The sequence below is a fragment of the Haliotis rufescens genome, unplaced genomic scaffold (genome assembly GCF_023055435.1).
Source record: "Haliotis rufescens isolate VD_foot unplaced genomic scaffold, xgHalRufe1.0.p SCAF_8, whole genome shotgun sequence".
NCBI classification, from domain to species: domain Eukaryota; kingdom Metazoa; phylum Mollusca; class Gastropoda; order Lepetellida; family Haliotidae; genus Haliotis; species Haliotis rufescens.
The window spans coordinates 24,411,960-24,434,455 of record NW_025964372.1 but is presented as its reverse complement, the minus strand read 5'-3'; the positions used below and the strand labels follow the sequence as shown (position 1 = coordinate 24,434,455).

The 22,496-nt window shown below is 38.6% G+C and overlaps 1 protein-coding gene across 3 annotated transcripts in view; it reads right to left on the bottom strand.

Moving 5' to 3' along the window:
* LOC124139292 (synaptotagmin-5-like) overlaps positions 1–22,496 on the bottom strand; it is a 103,042-nt gene that overhangs the window by 16,895 nt on the left and 63,651 nt on the right. For all 3 annotated transcript variants that reach the window (XR_006861755.2, XM_046506253.2, XM_046506254.2), the window contains exons 4-5: positions 8,174–8,602; positions 4,564–4,684 (exon numbers count right to left, since the gene is read on the bottom strand). Coding sequence is in view for 2 of the 3 variants with exons in the window: in XM_046506253.2 (XP_046362209.1) it covers positions 4,564–4,684; positions 8,174–8,602 (550 nt within the window). In the remaining variant the exon portion in view is untranslated. The remainder of the gene's footprint in view (positions 1–4,563; positions 4,685–8,173; positions 8,603–22,496) is intronic.

Sequence of the window (22,496 nt, the reverse complement as noted above, 5' to 3'; positions counted from 1 at the left end):
GGAATAGGAACAGTCATGGCTGATCAAGAATTATTATTTTGTATTTTTGTAGAATGTACATGATCTAGGAGTATGTATGGATTTACGGTACCTGAATCTAATGAGAAATGGAGCATGTACGGATTTACGGTATCTGAATCTAATGGAGCATGTACGGATTTACGGTATCTGAATCTAATGACAAATGGAGCATGTACAGATTTACGGTATCTGAATCTAATGGAGCATGTATGGATTTACGGTATCTGAATCTAATGACAAATGGAGCATGTATGGATTTACGGTATCTGAATCTAATGGAGCATGTATGGATTTACGGTATCTGAATCTAATGACAAATGGAGCATGTACGGATTTACAGTCTCTGAATCTAATGAGAATTGGAGCTTGATGGATTTACGGTATCTTAATCTAATGACAAATGGAGCATGTACAGATTTACGGTATCTGAATCTAATGAGAAATGGAGCATGTACAGATTCACGGTATCTGAATCTAATGAGAAATGGAGCATGTACGGATTTACGGTATCTGAATCTAATGACAAATGGAGCATGTACAGATTTACGGTATCTGAATCTAATGAGAAATGGAGCATGTACGGATTTACGGTATCTGAATCTAATGAGAAATGGAGCATGTACAGATTTACGGTATCTGAATCTAATGAGAAATGGAGCATGTACGGATTTACGGTATCTGAATCTAATGACAAATGGAGCATGTACAGATTTACGGTATCTTAATCTTATGACAAATGGAGCATGATGGATTTACGGTATCTGTATCTAATGAGAAATTGAGGATGATAGATTTACGGTATCTGAATCGAATGAGAAATGGAGCATGTACAGATTTACGATATCTGAATCTCATAAATGAGAAACATCCTAGATACATGCAAACAAATCTATTGATATGTACAATAAATGAATGATAAATACCAGATAAAAACGCTGTATCCCTAAGAAAAAAGATTTATTTTCTTGCGCAAGATATTGATTTTGACATGGTTGTGCCTAATCGTAAAAACCTGACATTGATAATCAAATAATTATTATTAGTCATATTATCTGTCAATTTGTGGCCAAAATAGTCTCTTGAAATATTTCAAGGCTATAAATTGAACTAATAAAAATAAGATTGGCACCATCTGCTTTATAATTACATTATAGGGGTCATGTGTACAGGGTTGTAAGAGCTGAGGCACACTCAGAGTGAATCGGGTTTTACAAGATTTTAGCAATATTTCAGCAATATAGTGTGAAGAATGAACACTACAACCACTAAGCTATCCCACAGACCCCTTATGCAATGTAGACTGAGATCGAGGCCTTAAAAATTGAACATTTTGAGAAAAACTAAATCTGTATTGCAAGGTTGTTTTATTCAGTAACAATGGTTTTCATAATAGAAATGATCTCAAATTATGTTTGGCAGAGACTGAAATGCTGAAATGAAACACCGTCTTTGAGTGCATATTTTAAAACTTGATAACAGAAACATCCCAGTAAAATAAATTCAAGTTCTATTTATAGGAGACCAGACATTCTTCTTTTTATTTTCACTTACAAAACCAAAGAACAAAAATCTCAAAGAACAAAAAAAAAAAAATCTTGAAAGCATTTTATATATTTTATGACATCTGCTTCCTACCCATATTGTTTATCCATACCCAACCAACCAACAACAGCCCCTCCCCAAAACACCCCCACCCCACCCCGCACCTATGATCATTGTATTCTGGCACACATAATGGATGAAAATGCCCACCTATCCGACCCAAAAATCATAATTTCCAAACTGGAAACACTTTCCATCTTTTCCTATTAACATTTATCAAATTAGCGCCATCAAATTAAGGTAGCCTGGAAGTCTGGAACATGAAAGGGGGGCATGATCCTAATGTTCACCAGACACAAAGGGGTTTCACCCGTGAAGATCCGTGTTAAAATTGGTCTTCAGCAACCCATGCTTCCCATAAAAGGCAACTATGCTTGTCGTAAGAAGAAACTAACGGGATCGGGTGGTCAGGGTCTCTGACTTGGTAGATGCATGGCAACCCATCCCAAATACCGTATTCGATGTAATAAGCGCCCCGCTCTAATAAGCGCCCACCGCAATATTTGCTAATATATTGGCAAGTGAACAATCCCAATTAGCACTCCTTCCGATTGATCAATGTACATACGACTTATTTCATACGCACTCGTGTGTTATATGCACCCTTAATTATGGGCAATTAAATTCTGGAAAAATATATCTGTCGTATATAAACAGTTCAGGCCGTCAGCATAAACCATGAAATGTATCTTTCAACTCTGTTTTTTTTCACCAAAATAATATTCCAATAAGTGCCGACCCCATTTCTAATTTTGAGAGCGCCCTGGGCGCTTATTATGTCGAATATGGTATATCAAAGCTCATGTCATTCACTGAATTGTCTGTTCCAAACTTATTTAAATTATTAACAGACAGCCCTGAGATAGCAAGAATATTGCTGAGTGCGGCATTAATTTACAACAAACAAACAAAGGAATTTCCAAATTTTACATGTTAGTTTTTACAAATTTCACACTGACAGAAACGATTTTAATGACTGTAATAATTTTATTTCAATTACAAAGGACAAATTATAGTGTTTTTTTATTTAAGAACTGTGTGTGACGTCTATTCTCATATAACACTTCATTATCATTTCAGTGTAATTTCATGTTGTCAATTTCATGATGTTAATATCTGCCACTCAATCACAGGCCTGCAGCTGACGGGTGTCTTGACAAGATGCTATCACTCTAAACTGACATATCGGAAAGATAATAAAAATGACCTTCACATTTATGACAATATATTTTTTTAAATTTCAGGAGAAAAAACAATTTCAATAAAGTTCAAAGAAACGCAAACTTTTTACAAGAAATATTGCAGTGATAATGTTTGAAAGTAAATGTCATCGCGGGGCCAGATCATGTAATGGCTTGTTTTATGATCTAATTTACCCAAGATCCAGTGAAAGTAGAATAATAAAACTGGTGTGTTTGACAGGAAATGTGACAATTTTTGCATCTTTGCTTGTATTATGGTTCAACTGATATTTTCAACTGAGTTCAAATTCATTTCATTTTGTATCTAGATAAATATATCATTTTGTTTTCAACCTCTTCATACCATAGCCCAAAAGTCTAAATCATATGGTGGGGCAATGTAAAAAGTAATTTGTAAGGCAATAGTGTTGATAACAAACACATTGCAACAGCACAAAGTGACATCGATAGTCATCCCAATTTTGTGGATTTGATACATTTTGTCCGTTATACTACAATTATCATCTTTATGGTAAGTGAAATTCATGGTATTATAAGGCAGATAAAAAAATATGATGAATTCCAGGAGATTCAAAGATTATATTATGGAGCTGATGACTGCAAGATTTCATGACATTTATTTGAACATCTTAATTACATGTTCCAGGCCAGGTGTAGCAAATCAATATGATGGCTGAGGCGAAATCTTGTGAATTTACTCATGATGGTTTTAGGTTAGGAACATTGCCATTTTTCATGAATACATCAGATAACCTGTAAAATGAACTTATAAGAGTGAGTGAGTGAGTGAGTATGGTTTTACGCCGCTTTTAGCAATATTCCAGCAATATCACGGCAGGGGACACCAGAAATGGGCTTCACACATTGTACCCATGTCGGGAATCGAACCCGGGTCTTCGGCGTGACAAGCGAACGCTTTAACCACTAGGCTACCCGACCGCCCCTGAACTTATAAGAGCATTCTTGGGAGAGTTATATATATTAAACACAACATTGATAACATAACATTGATAGCATTGACACCACCAAGATATCACATCAGAGTTCTTCATGTAATGTTTCATTTGTTTGTTGTTTACTGTACACTCAGCAATATTCCAGATGGTGGTTTGTAAATGATCAAGTCTGGACCAGACAATCCAGTGATTGACATCATGAGCATTGATCTACAGTATCAACCAAGACCCCTCGATCCCGTTAGTCGCCTCTTACGACAAGCATAGTTGCCTGTTACGGCAAGCAGGGGTTCCTGAAGACCTATTCTAACACAGTTCTTCCAAGGGTTTCACTTAGTACCGGTAAATCATGTATGCTTAACTCACTTGCTGTCAGGGTACAATAAGTGAGTGAGTGAGTATGGTTTTACGGTGCTTTTAGCAATATTCCAGCAATATCAAGGCGGGGGACACCAGAAATAGGCTTCACACATTGTACCCATGTCGGGAATCAAACCCGGGTCTTCGGCGTGACGAGCCAAGGCTTTAACCATTAGGCTACCCCACCGCCCAGGTTACAATGACACGTAATGAACCAAGAAACAGCCTGATCCAATTCGGTCCCATCTTACAATAAGAGAGTGTGTTTTTTTCACCGTTTTTAGCAGTATTCCAGCAATAAGTTGCGGAACACCCGAAATGGATTGACACATTGTACCCATGTGGGGATTAAAAGTGTGTCTTTGGCATGATGAGCAAACACTCTAGCCATATGGCTACCTCCATGGCCTCACGGAACTTACCTAGAGTTATCTTCCCTTCCTCTGAGTGCCGGAGATTCCTGGCTTTGGTTACAACAATGGTAAGTCTTTCAGCACTGGGCAAATAACACAGCGAGAACATCAGATCCCCTATAGCATGTTGCTGTGGAAACAAGTATATCATTATACAGATATATCTGTAAATATATCCAGTAAATATAAGCAAGGCCATCAGATCCCCTATAGCATGTTCCTGTGGAAACAAGTTTATCATTATACAGATATATCTGTAAATATATCCAGTAAATATAAGCAAGACCATCATATCATATGTTACTGTGGAAACAAGTACCATATTTTCTTGAGTATAGTGTGCACCCAAGCATAATGCTCATCCCTCTCTAGGGTATTCAGCATTTTGGAGAAAAATATTTTTTCAAGTATTATACGCAGAAAAAAATTACACCGTATCACTTCAGCGAATTCAGGTCAACGAAAGGGTGATAAGAAACTTGGTCAGTACAAATTTGAAATTAGAGATAAAAATCACGAGACATGTTGATTTATCATTTATATTGTATTTTCTGTTCTGCTAGCGTTGTTTTACATGCAGAGATTAAGATTACCGTGTGTAATTTCTCATTAACTAAGCTGGAAACAGCAATCAGCTGTACACAGGTTTTCTTGGAATCTACTGGTGATGCGGTTTAAACTTACCCAATGATTTTACTTTTAAGAATTTTTATGCAATGATCAGAAAAAAATGTATCTGTAACAATTTTTTATCAGGAATAATGTATTCCAATATCGTGTAAGTTTAGTTGCAGCTTTTAATATATATATTTAAAATAATAATAACCATAAGCGTAGCACTTCGGTGCAGCTGATCGCTATTGCTGGATATTTTTTTTCGCATGGAACAATTTGACCAGTCACGGTTGAGGCTCCCGCACACATGATCGCAAGAACTATATGTTGACATAGAATCGTCAAACTACAACAAATTTGACTTTTAACAAGTCAAAGTATGGCATATATGATATATGTATCCATTCTCTGTCAACTAAAGTTAGTTTCAAGGCGTCAATAGTGGTAATCTGACCGTGGTTGCTATAAATAATGGTGAGTTGTGCGATCTACCGATTACTTCACACACGATTTCGGCAAAATTTAATTTAAACAATATTGAAAGAAATTTTGAATAAAATTAATGAAATAGGTTACAAATATAAGTCCAGATATACAATGAACACCTTTTATAACCAGACAGTGTAATAACAAGATTACATTGCATACTCCAGGACAGATTTGTTGACATGGCAGTTCTGGTCTTCGAAAGGCATTTAGAAGTGATACACATAAGGAAGAGAATATATGGATGTCAACTTGAAGTAAGCATATACTCCGAAAAGTTGTGTTCCTCATAATAAAGAAGTTGACATCCATATATTCTCTTCCTTATGGTATTTCTGGTGTTAGGGGCTTGCGGTAATGTCTTTGCATTTGGGAAAAAAACATCAAAACTCATTTGGCGTGTGTAATATGCACCCCCGTGTTTTTTGGAGAAAGAGTGTGCACTATACTCAAGTAAATATGGTATATCATTATGCAGATATATATTTCTACATTTCTAGTGAAGGGCAAACGTCACATTGGCCAGTCACTGTCTTGTAAAATACAGAAAGTCAGCTGGCCATGGATATTATGATGTCACAGTGTTTAATCACGGACCATTGAATGTTCAGAAGGTGGGGAGCCGAGAATTCTTTTAGGGACCAAATATGTTGATCCCACTGCTATAATACATGGACCTACTATTTGCCTCTCAGGTTTTATAACATTTTAATGAGGTTGCTTTTTTCAACAAACAATTTTCTTTTAAACCCAAGTAAAACTGATTTTTTTCAGTATTTTCCAGAACAATTTTTTTTATCCCAAAGACAAAATAACACCCCAACATTAACCTCTTGAGGCTGGTGATTCTTTTAAATGTTTATGATGGCTGGTGATTTATCGTCCATGAGTGTGCGAAAACTTTCCAAATGTCTGTGCATTTTTCATGACCTTAAACAAGTGATAAAGTCAGGGCAGAATGCCCCTTGGATTAGTTGGATGTCGGACAGAGGGTAAAGTGGCTTAATCTCTGTCTGACAATACTCTCATACATATTACAAAAATTAGCATTAAGACATATATATGGACGTCATCATATTGTTAACCGCCTCCATGGTCTTGTGGTAGAGCGTTCGCCCGGAGAGCGGAAGGTCCAGGGTTTGATCCCCTACCGCGTCAGATCAAAAGACGTTAAAAGATGGTACTTGTTGTTACCCTGTCTGGCGCTTGGCATTAAGGGGCTAAAACAAGGACTGTCCGGCTCGGAGTCAGTATACTGTGTCTGAGTGGGGTATTCATGTTAAACTGCGGCATGGTATCTCAGTGGGCTAGCACTATAAATCGGCATCAGTCCGGACTAGTACAAGCAGCCACACAAACACATACACGTGCAGGCACGTCGCTATATAAGTGCAATAATCTTGGATGCGACGTTAAACCCAATTTCACCTCACCTCATCGTATTGTTTGAGTGCTCCATTATTTTGTAGGAATGGACAGTTGGTTGTGTTCTCTAATGCAGTTGCACATGTGCTACACTCTGTCGCAAGCTGATCTTTACAAAGATGCATGTGGACACTCTTTAGAGTGTTTTGTCAAATTGTAAGAGTTGGGATGTGTTTTAAGTTTGGGAATATCCTCGTAACTCTCCATTCCTTTAAAATAATCAGCCTCGGATATTCCCCTCTTCATGACACTCAACTCTGCTGGTGTACTATTCCACACACTCTTAATTGTTGGGGCTAAACAATTGATCGTTTTCAGCCCAAACACATCTGTTTAAAGATTCATGTGTATTCTTCAGAATGTGTTATAAATATCAAGACCAGAAATAAAGAGACTTTGTCTACCTCCCTTAGCAACTGCTGTTGCACCTGAGAGGTTTGGTGAGGTGAAATTGAGTTTAACATCAGGTTCAAGATAATTGCACTTATATAGCGACGTGCATGCACATGATTGACACTGCCTCCATGTACTAGTCCAGACCAGTAAAAGCTTGTTATTATAGTGCTAGCCCACTGAGATATCATGCCACAGTTTGAACATGGATACCCACACAGACACATATACCCACTCCCACCAGTCCTTGTTTTAGCCCCTTAATTCTGAGCACCAGGCAGGGTAACAACATATACCATCTTTTAACGTCTTTTCGTATGATGCAGCCGGGGATCGAACCACGATCATTGATGATAAATAATATTCAAAATAAACATGCACTGTTGTTGTTTGTTGTTTAAAGCCGCACTCAACAATATTCCAGCTATACGACGGCAGTCAGTAAATAATCAAGTCAAGACAATCCAGTGATTTACATCATGAGCATCGATCCATGCAATTGGGATACGATGGCCATCATCAACCAAGCCTGACCACCCGATCCCGTTAGTCGCCTCTTACGACAAGCATAGTTGCCTCTTACAGCAAGCAGGGTTGCTGAAGACCTATTCTACCCCGGATCGTCACGGATCTACATGCAATGTAGGGTACATGTATCAACAAGCACACAAAATTATACGAAATAGTCATCACTACTCACATCCTTTTTCTCGCAAGGTACGATCCCCTTCCACAATATAACCTTTTCACTGAGATCTACCAACTCCAGGGGCACATGCACTTGTCCGATACACTCATCCCGGGAGAACTGGTCATAATCATACAATAGCACCTCCAGGGTTGTCATGGCTAACTTATGTGATGACACCTCAAAAACAAACTCCTCCTCAAATTCGGGGTTCACTGTCTTCCTGTGAATCTTGCTCTGTAATATACTCCTTTGTTCGGGAAGTAAGGAAACTTTGCAATATGGGTCCGCCGTACCGCTGAAATCCCGCGGTACAAGATCCCTGGCTTGTATCATGTGTACCGTGAGTATTGACGTCTCCTTGTTGTATTCCATACTAAGGTTGATGGAGCCTTGCTGCTCCTCTTGGAGTGATGACACCGAACTCTGACGTACCAGTTGCTGTAACAGAGAAGAATGAGTGAGTGAGTGAGTGTGGTTGATTTTACATTTTACAATATTCCCCTAATATCATATGTTATTCCCCTGTGGGAGTTGACCCAAGGTATTTTTCCTGAGTTTGTGAGTGAGTTCGTGAGTGGTGAGTGGGTTGGTGAGTGAGTGAGTGAGTGAGTGCATGGTGGGTGAGTGAGTGAGTGAGTGAGTGAGTGAGTGAGTGAGTGAGTGAGTGAGTGAGTGAGTGAGTGAGTGAGTGAGTGATTGATTGATTGATTGATTGAGTGAGTGAGTGAGTGAGTGAGTGAGTGAGTGAGTGAGTGAGTGAGTGAGAGCCAATCTAAACAGTATTTCGGTAATATCACTTTATATGAGGGAACAGCTCAAGTAATAGGCTGTAGTGATTTACCACCTGCGTAAAACCTACAGACAGGTTTGAGGGCAACAGGACTATAATCAGGCTAATAAGGGATTTCTGGTCTGGGTATTGACAATGACATATTGTTACAACAGAGAGGAGACAATGGTCAACAATATATCCATGAGATATAAGGGACCTTGTGGGTGAAAAATCATTTTTGACTACTGATTATATTTTAAAACTACAGTATCTTAGTACCACAAAAATACAAATGATAAACTTTAATACATATTTATTTCATAGACACATGGTACCAAACATTTGGACTCATTTTCTGCAAAGTCCCATTTTCAGATCGTTTATGTAATAATTCCAGTTTTTTTATATAATGTCTGATTAAAGGAAAGTATGCTGAAATGATTTGGGTGTGTGAGTGAGTGAGTTTGGTTTAACGCCGCTTTTAACATTATTCCAGTTATATCACGGTGTGTCAGCTTAATGTGAGAGGAAAGTGATGCAGGTCTCAGGCGTTTACCACTTTGCTGAAACCCACAAGCACGGGTATATTTCACTAAAACAGACAGTAAACAAAAGACATGTTATTGCCCACAACAGGAAGATGTCAATGGTAAAAAACACAATGATTGGCACCAAAAAAGTGTTTTTGTCTGTAATGTTTTATGCCATCCTGACGGGGTCTTCCCAGTTAGCTCAAAACAGAAATTTGGGAGGATTAAGGGTACCATATTCGACGTAATAAGCGCCCCGCTCTAATAATCGCCCACGTCGAGATTTGCTAATATATTGGCTAGTGAACAATCCCAATTAGCACCCCTTCCGATCCCTATTCGCGTATAATACGCACCGCTTCCTTCCCCTATTCGCGTATAATACGCACTCGTGTGTTATATGCACCCTTTATTATTGGCAATTAAATCCTGGAAAAATTTATCTGTCGTACATAATCATTTCAGGCTGTCAGCATGAACCACGAAACTTATCTTTGAACTCCAAAATAATATTCTAGTAAGAGCCCCCTATTTCTAATTTTGAGAGCGCCCTGGGCGCTTATTACGTCGAATACGGTATTAGAGATAGGGATGTTGACACTGGACTTATGTTTTATCTAGATGCAGCCTCCCAGGGAGTTCCTGACTTTATATATTTACCCGAGTGTCCATGAGTGTCATGTGTTGTTATGCATCTGAAAACTATTATAAATTGTGTACATAAAATAAATAAATCTATATATATAAAAATAAAATCGTGTTATTATTGTTCATACACACTATGTCTGGTGGCTGCAGTGGTCAGGAGATGGAACAGACTATACTATAATCCCCCACTGTTCTGCCAATTAACACCTGTGTTAGAACTGGCTGCAGTTAAGCTCAAATGGGGGATTTTGAGCTAACTGGAACTAACCATCCTGACACCATGTGGCAAACTCCACATCCATGAATGAAGCTAAACCTTAGCCCTGCTGGTAAAGAAAGGTCTGCTCGCCTGTCTGACCAGAGTGCTAATTGGTGGGACTATCCGGATGGGGTAGCTATTTCTGTTTCCTTTTCACAGCAGTCCAGTTCCGGAAGCTGAGTTTCGCCACTAACAAGGCAGATGCAATAATACATATTTCGCTTCATCGGTAAAGTAGGTGAAACCTCTGCAGTAAGTCTGACAAGAGAATATACAATAAAGTCCGCTAAACAAAGATCTGAGGACATCCCATTACGGGGCACGTCAGACCGACCTTTCTTGAGCTTTGACCGACCAATGAATGGCTAACAAGAAGTCGACAATAGCCAATCAGAAGGCGGTTTAATCAAGCTTTACGGCACAAGTTTCAAACTGGCGACTACACTTTGAAACATATTTTGACATATACTCGATTACAAAATTTAAAACTGTCAAAAGAACATTCTGGAGTGGCTAATAGATGGTCTAGATTGTATGAATACAGACATAGAGCCCATAACTGTCGTTCGGAATACCCTGTGTGTGTTTTTTTGAGGTTGCACGGTCAAAAATCACAAGGTCGTTCTGACATGACCCGCAATTTTAATGAAATTGCAATAATTCTTTCTTTACACCAAGGCAATTAATAAGCCCAAATGGATTATACATGTGTAGCAAAACCCAGTTAATTTATTGGTAAGTTCGGGGGTGTGACCTGACAATTAACCCTGTATGACCACGTAAGATGTCCGCCCATGTGCGAACCATTCTGAAGAAATGGGTAGCAGATGGTCCACGACAAGTCAGTACGATGGATATGTGCCCCTTTAGGATAAGAAGTCTGGCATCGACTTGTCACACCGACATCTTAATAGTCGTATGAGCAACATATGTGTCCATGGGAGCATAGTGAAATTTATCATCATGACCTGCACGTGCACAACATGCATACACCCTCTCTACCTTTAACAAACCAAATATGTTTGCCCAAATTCTGTGCACTGCCTACCAGAGCTACTTGTCCTTATATCTTCAGACCACCATGTAATAATGGGTTGTTTTTTAATTTGAAATTTACACAATATGCATCTCTTCCATTGGAAGAGATGCCGGTCACATGACTGAAGTTCATAAGAATATGAATGGCACAATTTGACGTTCATAAGTTTTTTAACAAGATTGCATTCTTCCACATTCCTGGAGAAACCCCTGGGAATTCATTTGCACGAAGACACAAAAAAGCATTGTTTCTGATCATTTTCTGCATGCATGTGGATGTGTGTGTGCAGCTGCTTGTACTAATCCGGACTAGTGCCAGTTTTCCAGTGCAACCAGCTCACTCAGAAATGCCACGCTACAGTTTAACATTAATACCTCACTCAGACACAGCATACTGAATCCGAGCCGACCTGTTCCTACAGAGTAACCACAAATACCTTCTTTTAACATCTTTTGGTTTGACCCGGTCGGGGGTCAAACCACGACTTTCTGCTCTCCAGGCAGACACCTATCCACTTTACCAAGAAGGCAGTCCAACTAAAAGAAAAAACTGACCTACACAAGTAGAGAGTATGTTTATGTGAACATATTCGAAAACAAAACACGAACACCATTACTGGTGGCCATGAGGGGTCACTTTGGAAGGGGAAATAACTCTAAACAAGAGGAACTGGAACTGACTTCAGCATGCAGAACAAATTTAAACTGAAACATCTGGGTGATTTTTAGGTACAGTTGAATATGACAAACAGGAAATCTTTAGGTAGCTTTCTTGCCAGTCAGTTCTGAAAACATCTTGACTCCATCAAAAAGTGCATCATTCAAAGTGAAAATATCTCTAAACAATGTGGAACTGGAATTGTATTCAGAAACATAAATAATAAGTCCCGATCTGGGCCCCGTTCCACAAAGCGATCATACCACTACGATTGTCGTATGACAGTGTTAAAGAATCATTCTGAATGGGAGTTACGATCATCTTAGCGCTAAGATCACTTTGTGGAACTGGGCCCAGGTCAATTAAATATGAGAAACGAGATACTTTTTATGTAGCTTTCTTGCCACACAGTCCTCGAAACACCTTAGATGCATCAAAATGTTCAACTTCGGAAGGGAATAACCAAAAAGTTGCGAACTGGATTTAGATACACAAGAAAATCATTAAGACAGGGGTCAGGATTTAGATTTGGATGCGAAACAAGAAACTTTCTTATTTTGCCTTGCTGCCAGACAGTTCTCCATGCAAGTCATAAATGTGGTATATATTCAGCTGCACTGACAGCAGTGATGGTGCTATATCTGCACCTAATGAACCACTCAGACCAGTATCATTATACTGTATCTCCCAATGTACAACAGTTGAAGGGGCACTATTATTGCCTTGGAGGAAAGCTGTCAGTCACAGGTATAGAGGTTTGGCTGGCCAGACATTTTCATCACAGTGTTATCAGGATACCTGATTAGTATGTGTATTTATACGTTGCCGTTCTGTCTGCGGATTTTATTGTGTCTATGGGACAGCTATACGGAAAACTTTGTGCAAAAGTTGATTCAATCAGTGTATGTTTTGGTTTAAGATTTTGTTGTGACTTGGACAGTTTGTGGTTAAACTTTATTCAATCACTTGGGTAGTATCTCTGCTATGAAACTGGATTTCAATGCTTTGCAGATCATTGTGACATCACAATCAAATGACATCGCTAGTGTCTGCCACTGAAGCTGTACTCAACGACCAGTGGTAGTTGTTTATCATACAATAAAATGCTGCAGGAAGTGAAAGCCATGAGAGGTGCAGCCCCAAGTGGTTTATTCTCCCTGCAGTGCTTTATTGTATGATAAACAATGACCATGAGTCGTTTATTTCTTATTTCAGATATCAACATTATGTACAGCCTCTTTAAGGATGTTGATAAATGTACAAGCTTTAAAACTATTTTCCCAAATTTTAATAATGGTGACTCCCTGAATAGAATCGGACCTCAGAAATGTCGGACAAGTCCTTTTTTTAAGTTTAATATTTCACAATCCTCACATCAATCATCTGTACCCTTTCTCCTCATACTGAATGTCAAATGTCTCCCACTTTTGGATGCGATCGTTCGGCCACTATTTTATCTGTATAGCCCAGCTTCATCTGTGGGGAACAACCTACTAGACACTTCCCTCTAAAAAATAACGTCTCCAATATATGACGTCATCAAGTTGTGAGCGCATATTCGCATCTCCAGATATGACGTCAAGATAGAACGATGTTTTATCATGAAATAAACCATGCTTCGTTTCACTTTGTACTTTGCGATTTATTGCGTAGCTATCTTATATTGCTGTTTACAAACTTAAAAAGTTGGAGGAATATTTTTTGAAGATTTTTTTCACTGGGCCACCATCATCTGGCTTTAAGAAGTTTAAATGAACTGACATTCAGCATCAATGTATTTTAATTACTCATGGTTTTGACATTTGTATATAGGCTGAGAGTGAGGCATCAATGCCTAGACAATATATTCTACCAAGATTGATGATTTACAAATAACGTAGTTTGAAAGTACAAAAGGCGAGGGATGACTGTATCTGATCTGTTTTTTGTAAAATTCTATCGCCACTATGTATATTTTCTCTTCTTTCTTTATCGCATTTGAATCGCATTTTGTTTTTATTGTGTTCGTGTAATACACATTTCGTTTCCACTGTAATCCTAGTTTTGTATTTTGTTCCCTTATCTGAGTAAACTTGTGGGAGTTAAGAGTGTCGGGTTTGTGATTTATTGGCGTGGTGGCAGCGGTTAATCCACCCAAAACGCCTTCTGTCAGAAAATAACAGTCTTGATTATCCGATGAAAGAGATTTCATTGACTTCTTAGAGAGGCATTTAGAAGTTTATATTACTGGCTTCATCCTTTTGTTTATATTACAGGCTTCACCAGCCAGCATGTTTTACCCTCCTGTGTACATAACGGGCTTCCCCACTCCAGCAGTGTAACTGCATCTTAAACCTACTCAATGGTATAAACACTGACTCCTTTCCTGTATATATACTTGTCAACCATACTCTACCATACCATACATCACTTGCTTGATAACGGTGTTAGAACCTACACCAAAACACCGCTCCTATTTGTAATAATGAAGTTGTTCATCCATATATCTAATCCTTACTGAGATTTCATTGGACATAAAAGGCAAAATAGCAGTGAAAATTATTTGTATGTGTAGCAGGGCGGGGAGTCATCCCACAGATGACATCCTTACCTGGTCAGCTTGCTGACGGGGTTAACCTCTTTGGTCATGTGGACAAGGCATCCGAACCTCGGATCAGAAGGTCCGTGGTTCGAATCCCATCACGGGACTCGGAAATTTTATGGCTGTTACATTGGCGCCCAACGTTCGGCTGAGCATGTTCATATTAAATTTGAACAAAATAAGCCTCAGTACCCTACTATGCGGCCCGGGACGTGCCTTCTGTTGACGGGGGAGTATGTAGCAGGGCGTGGAGTCATCCCACAGATGACATCCTTACCTTGTCAGCTTGCTGACTGGGTTAACCTCTTTGATCATGTGCACAAGGCGTCCGACCTCAGATCAGAAGGTCCGTGGTTCGAATCCCATCACAGGACTCGGAAATTTTATGGCCGCTACATTGGCGCCCAACGTTAGGCTGAGCATGTTCATATTAAATTTGAACAAAATAAGCCTCAGTACCCTACTATGCGGGCCGGGACGTGCCTTCTGTTGATGGGGGAGTACGTAGCAGGGCGTGGAGTCATCCCACAGATGACATCCTTACCTTGTCAGCTTGCTGACGGGGTGAACCTCTTTGGTCATGTGGACAAGGCATCCGACCTCAGATCAGAAGGTCCGTGGTTCGAATCCCATCACGGGACTCGGAAATGTTATGGCCACTACATATGGATCACTGAAACTCAGTGAGGACACCAGGGCCCACTTGCACAAAGCGACCTTAGCGCTAAGATGATCGTAACTCCCATACTTTAACATAGGCTTACAATAGTCTTAGCGCTAAGATCGCTTTGTGCAAGTGGGCCCTGGTGTTTGAACTCCAAAATCCTGCAGTTTAGTGTTTAAATACCAATTGATGACATAGCTCAGCCTCTTTCCATGTCAGCTAAGTTTTCATGTACTGCATCAGAGATATTCTACTGCAACCTCACAAACAAATTACTTACATAGAGATTATTATACGAGCACTGATTTTTTTAAACAAGTGTTAGAATTCTTTTTTTTCCCAAGCGAGAGCAAGAGTAATACATTAATTCTTACACAAGGTTCATAACATCAGTATGGCACACATACAAGTGTCAAGATTTCGTTATAACCCATTATTCTGTAATCCTTTTGAGCACCCCTTTACAAAAAAAGCACTGATCATGACTACCTACTTAGAAACCCACGATTGTGGGATGACCTCTTCAGTAATGACGTTGTTTCTTACGTAACATCATTCCGACCTTACGTTGCAATAACATTCAAATGTTTCAACAATGTTGTCTGGAGCACGTAAAATATACACTGTTGCACATGCAGTGATATTTGCACTAGTGCACATCCGACTTTTATGAACTTGGTTACTTCCGACCTTATGAGTAATACTGAATCTTAACACTTGCCTCAACCTTGACCCACAACAGAATACTTTACCATCACAGCCAAGAATAAATACCATCAACAATAACAAAAAAAAATCTCCCGAAATGCTTTTTATTGTCGACAAGTATTTAAGTCACAGCAACCAATCAAAATGTCTATAAAAATACTATGTAATAACTACGCTCTGGCCTCAATCCTCTGACATCATTAATAGACAAAAGCCGACCTTATTAGTACAATCGTTATAGACAACCGGAGGACAACAGAGAGCTATATACGACCTAACTCAGGCACAAAGCTTCTTGAAATCACCTAATGCTTGTGTCAATTCCATTCCTTCATACAATGGCCATACCAAATCTTCTCCAAACCCTCTTTTCTAGGAAGAGTATTTGAACCGAGGTGGCTCAGAATAGCAAAGCTCTTCTCCCGTCCTGATGTGGCATGAATCGGGAAAATTATCTGTTGCCCACAAGATCCTTTCTGTCTACAGGAGGTAACAGAATGCCTTGTTCCGAGAGGAAATTCAATTTCGGGAAAGACTACAGTCTGTGACTAGCATCAGACAGGCCTGTACAAATTCTTGCTGTCGCATAGCCTTGAGGCTACAATCTCCTTCTCAAAGAGTGATAAGATTTGCTGTCAATTTTGTCCCGGTTTTGAAAGATTTGAGTAGAAAGAAGTTGCTAAGAATTGAGGTTTTTGGCATCTTCAAACATCTTTTCCATCGTCAAAGCTTCTAATTTTGGATTTTTTGTAAAATTGTGGTTTCCTTTGAGATATTACTGTTTACAGTTTAAGACTTGTCATTGTGAATTTATTATATAAATTCAGAATTTCATTTCCATGGCAATATTTAAAAAAAACCATATTACATTTTTTTTAAAAAGGGATTTGTTCTTAGTTGAAATATAAAATTATTTTATTTACAAAAGGAATAATTACAAAGGTATTGTTACTTATGGCATATTGATTAATTGTTGGTGTTAACTGACACTTATCAATATTGAAGTATGATAATTACATGAGATTATCTCATTTAGTTGAATGAAAGTGAAATGCTGTTGAAATATAACATTTTTTTGTTCTTATTTTTGTAAAACTTTTGTTTCAAGATATTTTCTAGAAAAATACTATATAATAAACCCTTACAATGAATTGAATTTTTCGTATTTTGCCTTCTTTGGCATATTGACAAAGAAAATCTGTATGTAACAAATTGAAATCGTACAGTATTATTTTGAGAAAAGACATTATGATGCATCAGTGACCAAAATGATGTTTAATGAAATTTCCTATTTTGACTTGACCATATGTTCCCATGTTTTTTTCATCAGAACAACTGACTTGCCTTTGTGCAGATGCAACCGTTGGGGCAGGATAAGCATACTGGAAGTGGAAAGCGTACAATGAGCTCTTGTATGAGAAGAGATTTTGTAAGAGTATGGAAACGGTCTTTGTCGCTTTTATTTCCGAAGCTTTCCCTTAAACAGTAAAACCATGTTAAACCTCAGATAGCTATGTCTAAATTAACAGGATTTCAATGTTTTGTGATAAAAAACCAAACCTCCATGCTATCATCACCTTACAAACTATGGCTATGGCTTTATATTTAATTAATCAGACAACTTTTTGTATTATTATTGGTTATGGATGAACCAGCTTGAGATTTAAGTCACAAACAGAAAAAAAAAAAATAGTAACTCATTTTCATTGACCATCTATTTTGTTATTATTGATGGATGAGCAATAAAAGATAAAACTGAACAAAGAGAGAAAAAAAGTAACTGGTAACTTGTCAAATTACGAGGTGATGAAATGTAAACCTGTAAAAAAATGTGACCACATTACAAGTGATGAAATGTGAATACAGTCTCTGATCACTTACAAGTGATGAAATGTGAAATACAGTCTTTGACCACATTACAAGTGATGCAATGTGAAATACAGTCTCTGATCACATTACAAGTGATGAAATGTGAAATACAGTCTTTGACCACATTACAAGTGATGAAATGTGAAACACAGTCTCTGATCACATTACAAGTGATGAAATGTGAAAAACGGTCTCTGATCACATGATAAGTGATGAAATGTGAAATACAGTCTCTGATCACAATACAAGTGATGAAATGTGAAATACAGTCTCTGATCACATTACAAGTGATGAAATGTGAAATACAGTCTCTGATCACATTACAAGTGATGAAATGTGAAATACAGTCTCTGATCACATTACAAGTGATGAAATGTGAAAAACGGTCTCTGATCACATTACAAGTGATGAAATGTGAAAAACGGTCTCCGATCACATTACAAGTGATGCAATGTGAAATACAGTCTCTGATCACATTACAAGTGATGAAATGTGAAACACAGTCTCTGATCACATTACAAGTGATGAAATGTGAAATACAGTCTCTGATCACATTACAAGTGATGAAATGTGAAAAACGGTCTCTGATCACATTACAAGTGATGAAATGTGAAATACAGTCTCTGATCACATGATAAGTGATGAAATGTGAAATACAGTCTCTGATCACATTACAAGTGATGAAATGTGAAATACAGTCTCTGATCACATTACAAGTGATGAAATGTGAAATACAGTCTCTGATCACATTACAAGTGATGAAATGTGAAATACAGTCTCTGATCACATGACAGGTGATGAAATGTGAAATACAGTCTCTGATCATATGACAGGTGGTGAGGTGAAATGGGGTTTAATATTGTGCCCAAGATTATTGCTCTTAAAAAGTGATGTTCATGCATCTACCTCTCTGGGCGGATGCTCTACCACTAGCCCACGGAGGTGGTTGATCACATTACAAGTGATGAAATGTGAAATACAGTCTCTGATTTAATTAAAAGGGTTTGTGAATGTCGAGACTGACCACGTAGATAGGTATTTGAGATTTAGGATGATTTGGACCATTAACGGTCTATTTATGTCCAACACAAGAAATGGTTTTAATCAAGGGCAAAGAGAGTATTGAGCATGTGATATGTTCAATACTCTTGTTTGATAAGCAATTTCCTCAGAAGTTGACAATGGCAATGTTTCAGTATAGATCCTTCTACCATTCTCAAGCAAGGCTGATGAAATGTGCCTTGCTTGACAATGGTATAAGGATCTATATCGAAACATTGCCAATAAAGTAAAATTAAAGAAGTTGTTATCCATAAATTGTGTCTACTTTAATCAATACTCCTTTCTGAAATGGTTTAAAAGTTGATGAACAATGCATGAATATATGAGCCTTCCATAATATATCACATTTTCCAAACGCAGACACCAAGTCTAATATATCCTGCTGAATTGAACCATAAAATGTCTTGGGGCCCAAAAGTGTGAACAAGACTGACATGAAACAACAGAAGAGTTATCCCCCTTGTTTTAACATTTCTACCTCAGTTGCTAGCAAACTTGTTCAATCTCATCAAGATCAGATATTTCACTTTGATTGATAGCTCCTCTGACAAAAACTGACAACTACTCTGAGCGAACTTTGATCTCCAAATAAAAATTGAATGATTCATTGGGTTTTGAGCTGATCAAATGTTAGCTTTCAGCTTGCCTTCATTCTCAAATGGGGAGGTGGGGTAGCCTGGTGGTTAAAGCGTTCGCTCATCACGACAAAGACCCGGGTTCGAATCCCCACATTGGTACAATGTGTGAAGTCCATTCCTGGTGTCCCCACCGTGATATTGCAGGAATATTGCTAAAAGCACTGTAAAACCATACTCACTCTTCCACAAACTAGTGGCTATGGACAGCCTTTCACTGGAACTTTTACTCATGAGAGATTTGGGATTAATAAAACCATGCACACCTAAAAATCCTTGTTGATTGCAAAAGTGAATTGACACTGTGTAAAATATTCACAAAATCACACAGTCACTATTTTTCATTCGTAACTGCTCATTTGCTTTTGTTTCTAAGCTCAAGTGAGGTGAGGTGAAATTGGGTTTAACGTTGCGTCCAAGATTATTCCACTTATATAGCGACATCTATGTACGTGTGTGTTTGTGTGGCTGCTTGTACTCGTCCAGACTGATGCCGATTTATAGTGCTAGCTCACTGAGATACAATGCGGCAGTTTTAACATGAATAACCCTCTCAGACACAGTATACTGACTCCGAGCTGACCAGTCCTTGGTTTAGCCCCTTTATGCCGAGCGCCAGACATGGTAACAATAAGTACCATCTTTTAACGTCTTTTGGTATGACGCGGCCGGGGATCGAACCCCGGACCTTCCGCTCTCTGGGCGGACTCTCTACCACAAGATCTAAGTTCAAAAGTCAAACATGCGGTTCCAATAGCTCCACTCACTCGCACTGAGAATTAAAAGTCCCCATGCTGATAGGCTGATTAGAACTTATGTCAGACCTTGAGAGGGGTATCAAATCTGATCACTAAAAGATCTGATTTTAATTAGATTGCACACAGATCCATAAAAGGAATACAAGCCAGTTGATGAGATAAACTGAGAATAATTTTTTTATATTATTTATATCCTGAAGGTATTACGCTGAATTTACAACGTCCTCGCCAATGGAAGTCCGTGTCTAATCCTAATGCCACATGACTGTACTGTGCAGTAGTGTGATCACAATCAGATGTCAGCACCAGGCTCGGGGCTTCCAGCTGCCTGGGACAATACTCTTTACCAGTAAAGAATTAGTACATGCAGTCATCATCTGCCTGGTGGAAAGCAGCATGGCTGAATTTTGCACGAAGACGAAAGAACTGGTCCAATCGGTCATCTCCACTGAAGTCAGATAAGCTTAAATGGCTTAATATGTTGCCCAATAATTGTGACTGAGGATTGTGGAAGCCTTTGAGATTTTGTTTTATTGGATTACGGGCTTCGGCGATAGCTTTAACAGATTGGAAAAAAGATTACAGATAGGTCTGTTGTGCTGGTCTCTTTTTTGATGGAAGATCTACAATTCAGTGAAAGAAACTCTACAACTATTGTTCTTTGGTCTTGTTACAATAGGCATTGTAACTGATGCTTTTGACTCTCACCCAAAATACAGTACATACTTTTTATTGAAATGTTCACAACTCTATATGATGTTCTTCACTCCGGATAGCAGGATAGAAAGGGTATATACATTGCATCGATTGCATTTGAAGGTTTCAACAGGGAGAGGGTTGGCACATTAGATGAAGAGTGAGGTGAGGTGAGGTGAAATGGGGTTTAACGTCGCGTCCAAGATTATTGCACTTACATAGCGACGTGCATGTGTTTGTGTGGCTGCTTGTACTAGTCCGGACTGATGCCGATTTATAGTGCGAGCTCACTGAGATGAATACCCCACTCAGACACAGTATACTGACTGCGAGCCGACCAGTCCTTGTTTTAGCCCCTTAATGCCGAGCGCCAGACAGGGTAACAACAAGTGCCATCTTTTAACGTCTTTTGGTATGACACGGTCGGGGATAGAACCCCGGACCTTCCGCTCTCCGGGCGGACGCTCTACCACAAGACCACGGAGGCGGTCTAGATGAAGAGTAGTATTATGAACGGCGATATATGTGGTAGTGGACAAACGTGTCATTTTTGTTTCTTTTTTGTTTAAAGCCAAAATACAGTGGCCTGTAAATGATCAAATCTGAACCAGACAAACCAGTTATTGATATCATGAACAAAGTCCATGCTGGCAGGGTATGACTCGCAATCAACCAAGTGACCTTTTAAAAGCAACAAGTTGCCAGGGATCAAACCTACCAGGAATCCCACAGGGTAAACACAGTAAAACCATGTGATATCTTTTATTTGGCTGAGTAATAGATGAAACGCTAAATGCCTACTGAATGGTTAACTCTGTTTACCAGTGCTAATTGCATGAATAATCCGAATTCTACCTTAATGCAACACCAAACAGCAAAAGATCACATTGCATGAAGCTGTCTAAATAAATGAACTGCAGACATCCAGAACACCAATCAAACAATCAGTGCAAGGCTCAAACAGAAAATAACATTGAATACTCATGTAATGATCCCAAAAAATGGCTAGGTGGACTGACCCAAAGTACTGATGAATCTCTAAATCTTAAGGATATTTTACTAATTGATTTTCAAAACTGGTAGTTTATGAGTAAAATATAGAAGTCTTCTGACATATATTATTTGAACTATGATGTTTCAAAATTAGGTGTTGTCCAAGGAATGTTTAAGTAACATAACTTGTAGGACAAAATGACTTCCGATATGGCTCCTAGAACTGCTTCAATGTCAGCAAGACAATCTCAGGTCGACACATTGGTTCATGTTTTCTACATCATTGCATGTATGTTGGCATGCATAATGAATAATTATGGCAGCTGAAGAAACTTAAAACGTTGACACCCACATTCCTACAAACACACAGACACTACCAACGCCTTCCAATTTTGTTTGTTTTTCATTCATTTATGTACATTTTTAACTTGAAATTCCCAAAAAATATTTTCCACCTACAC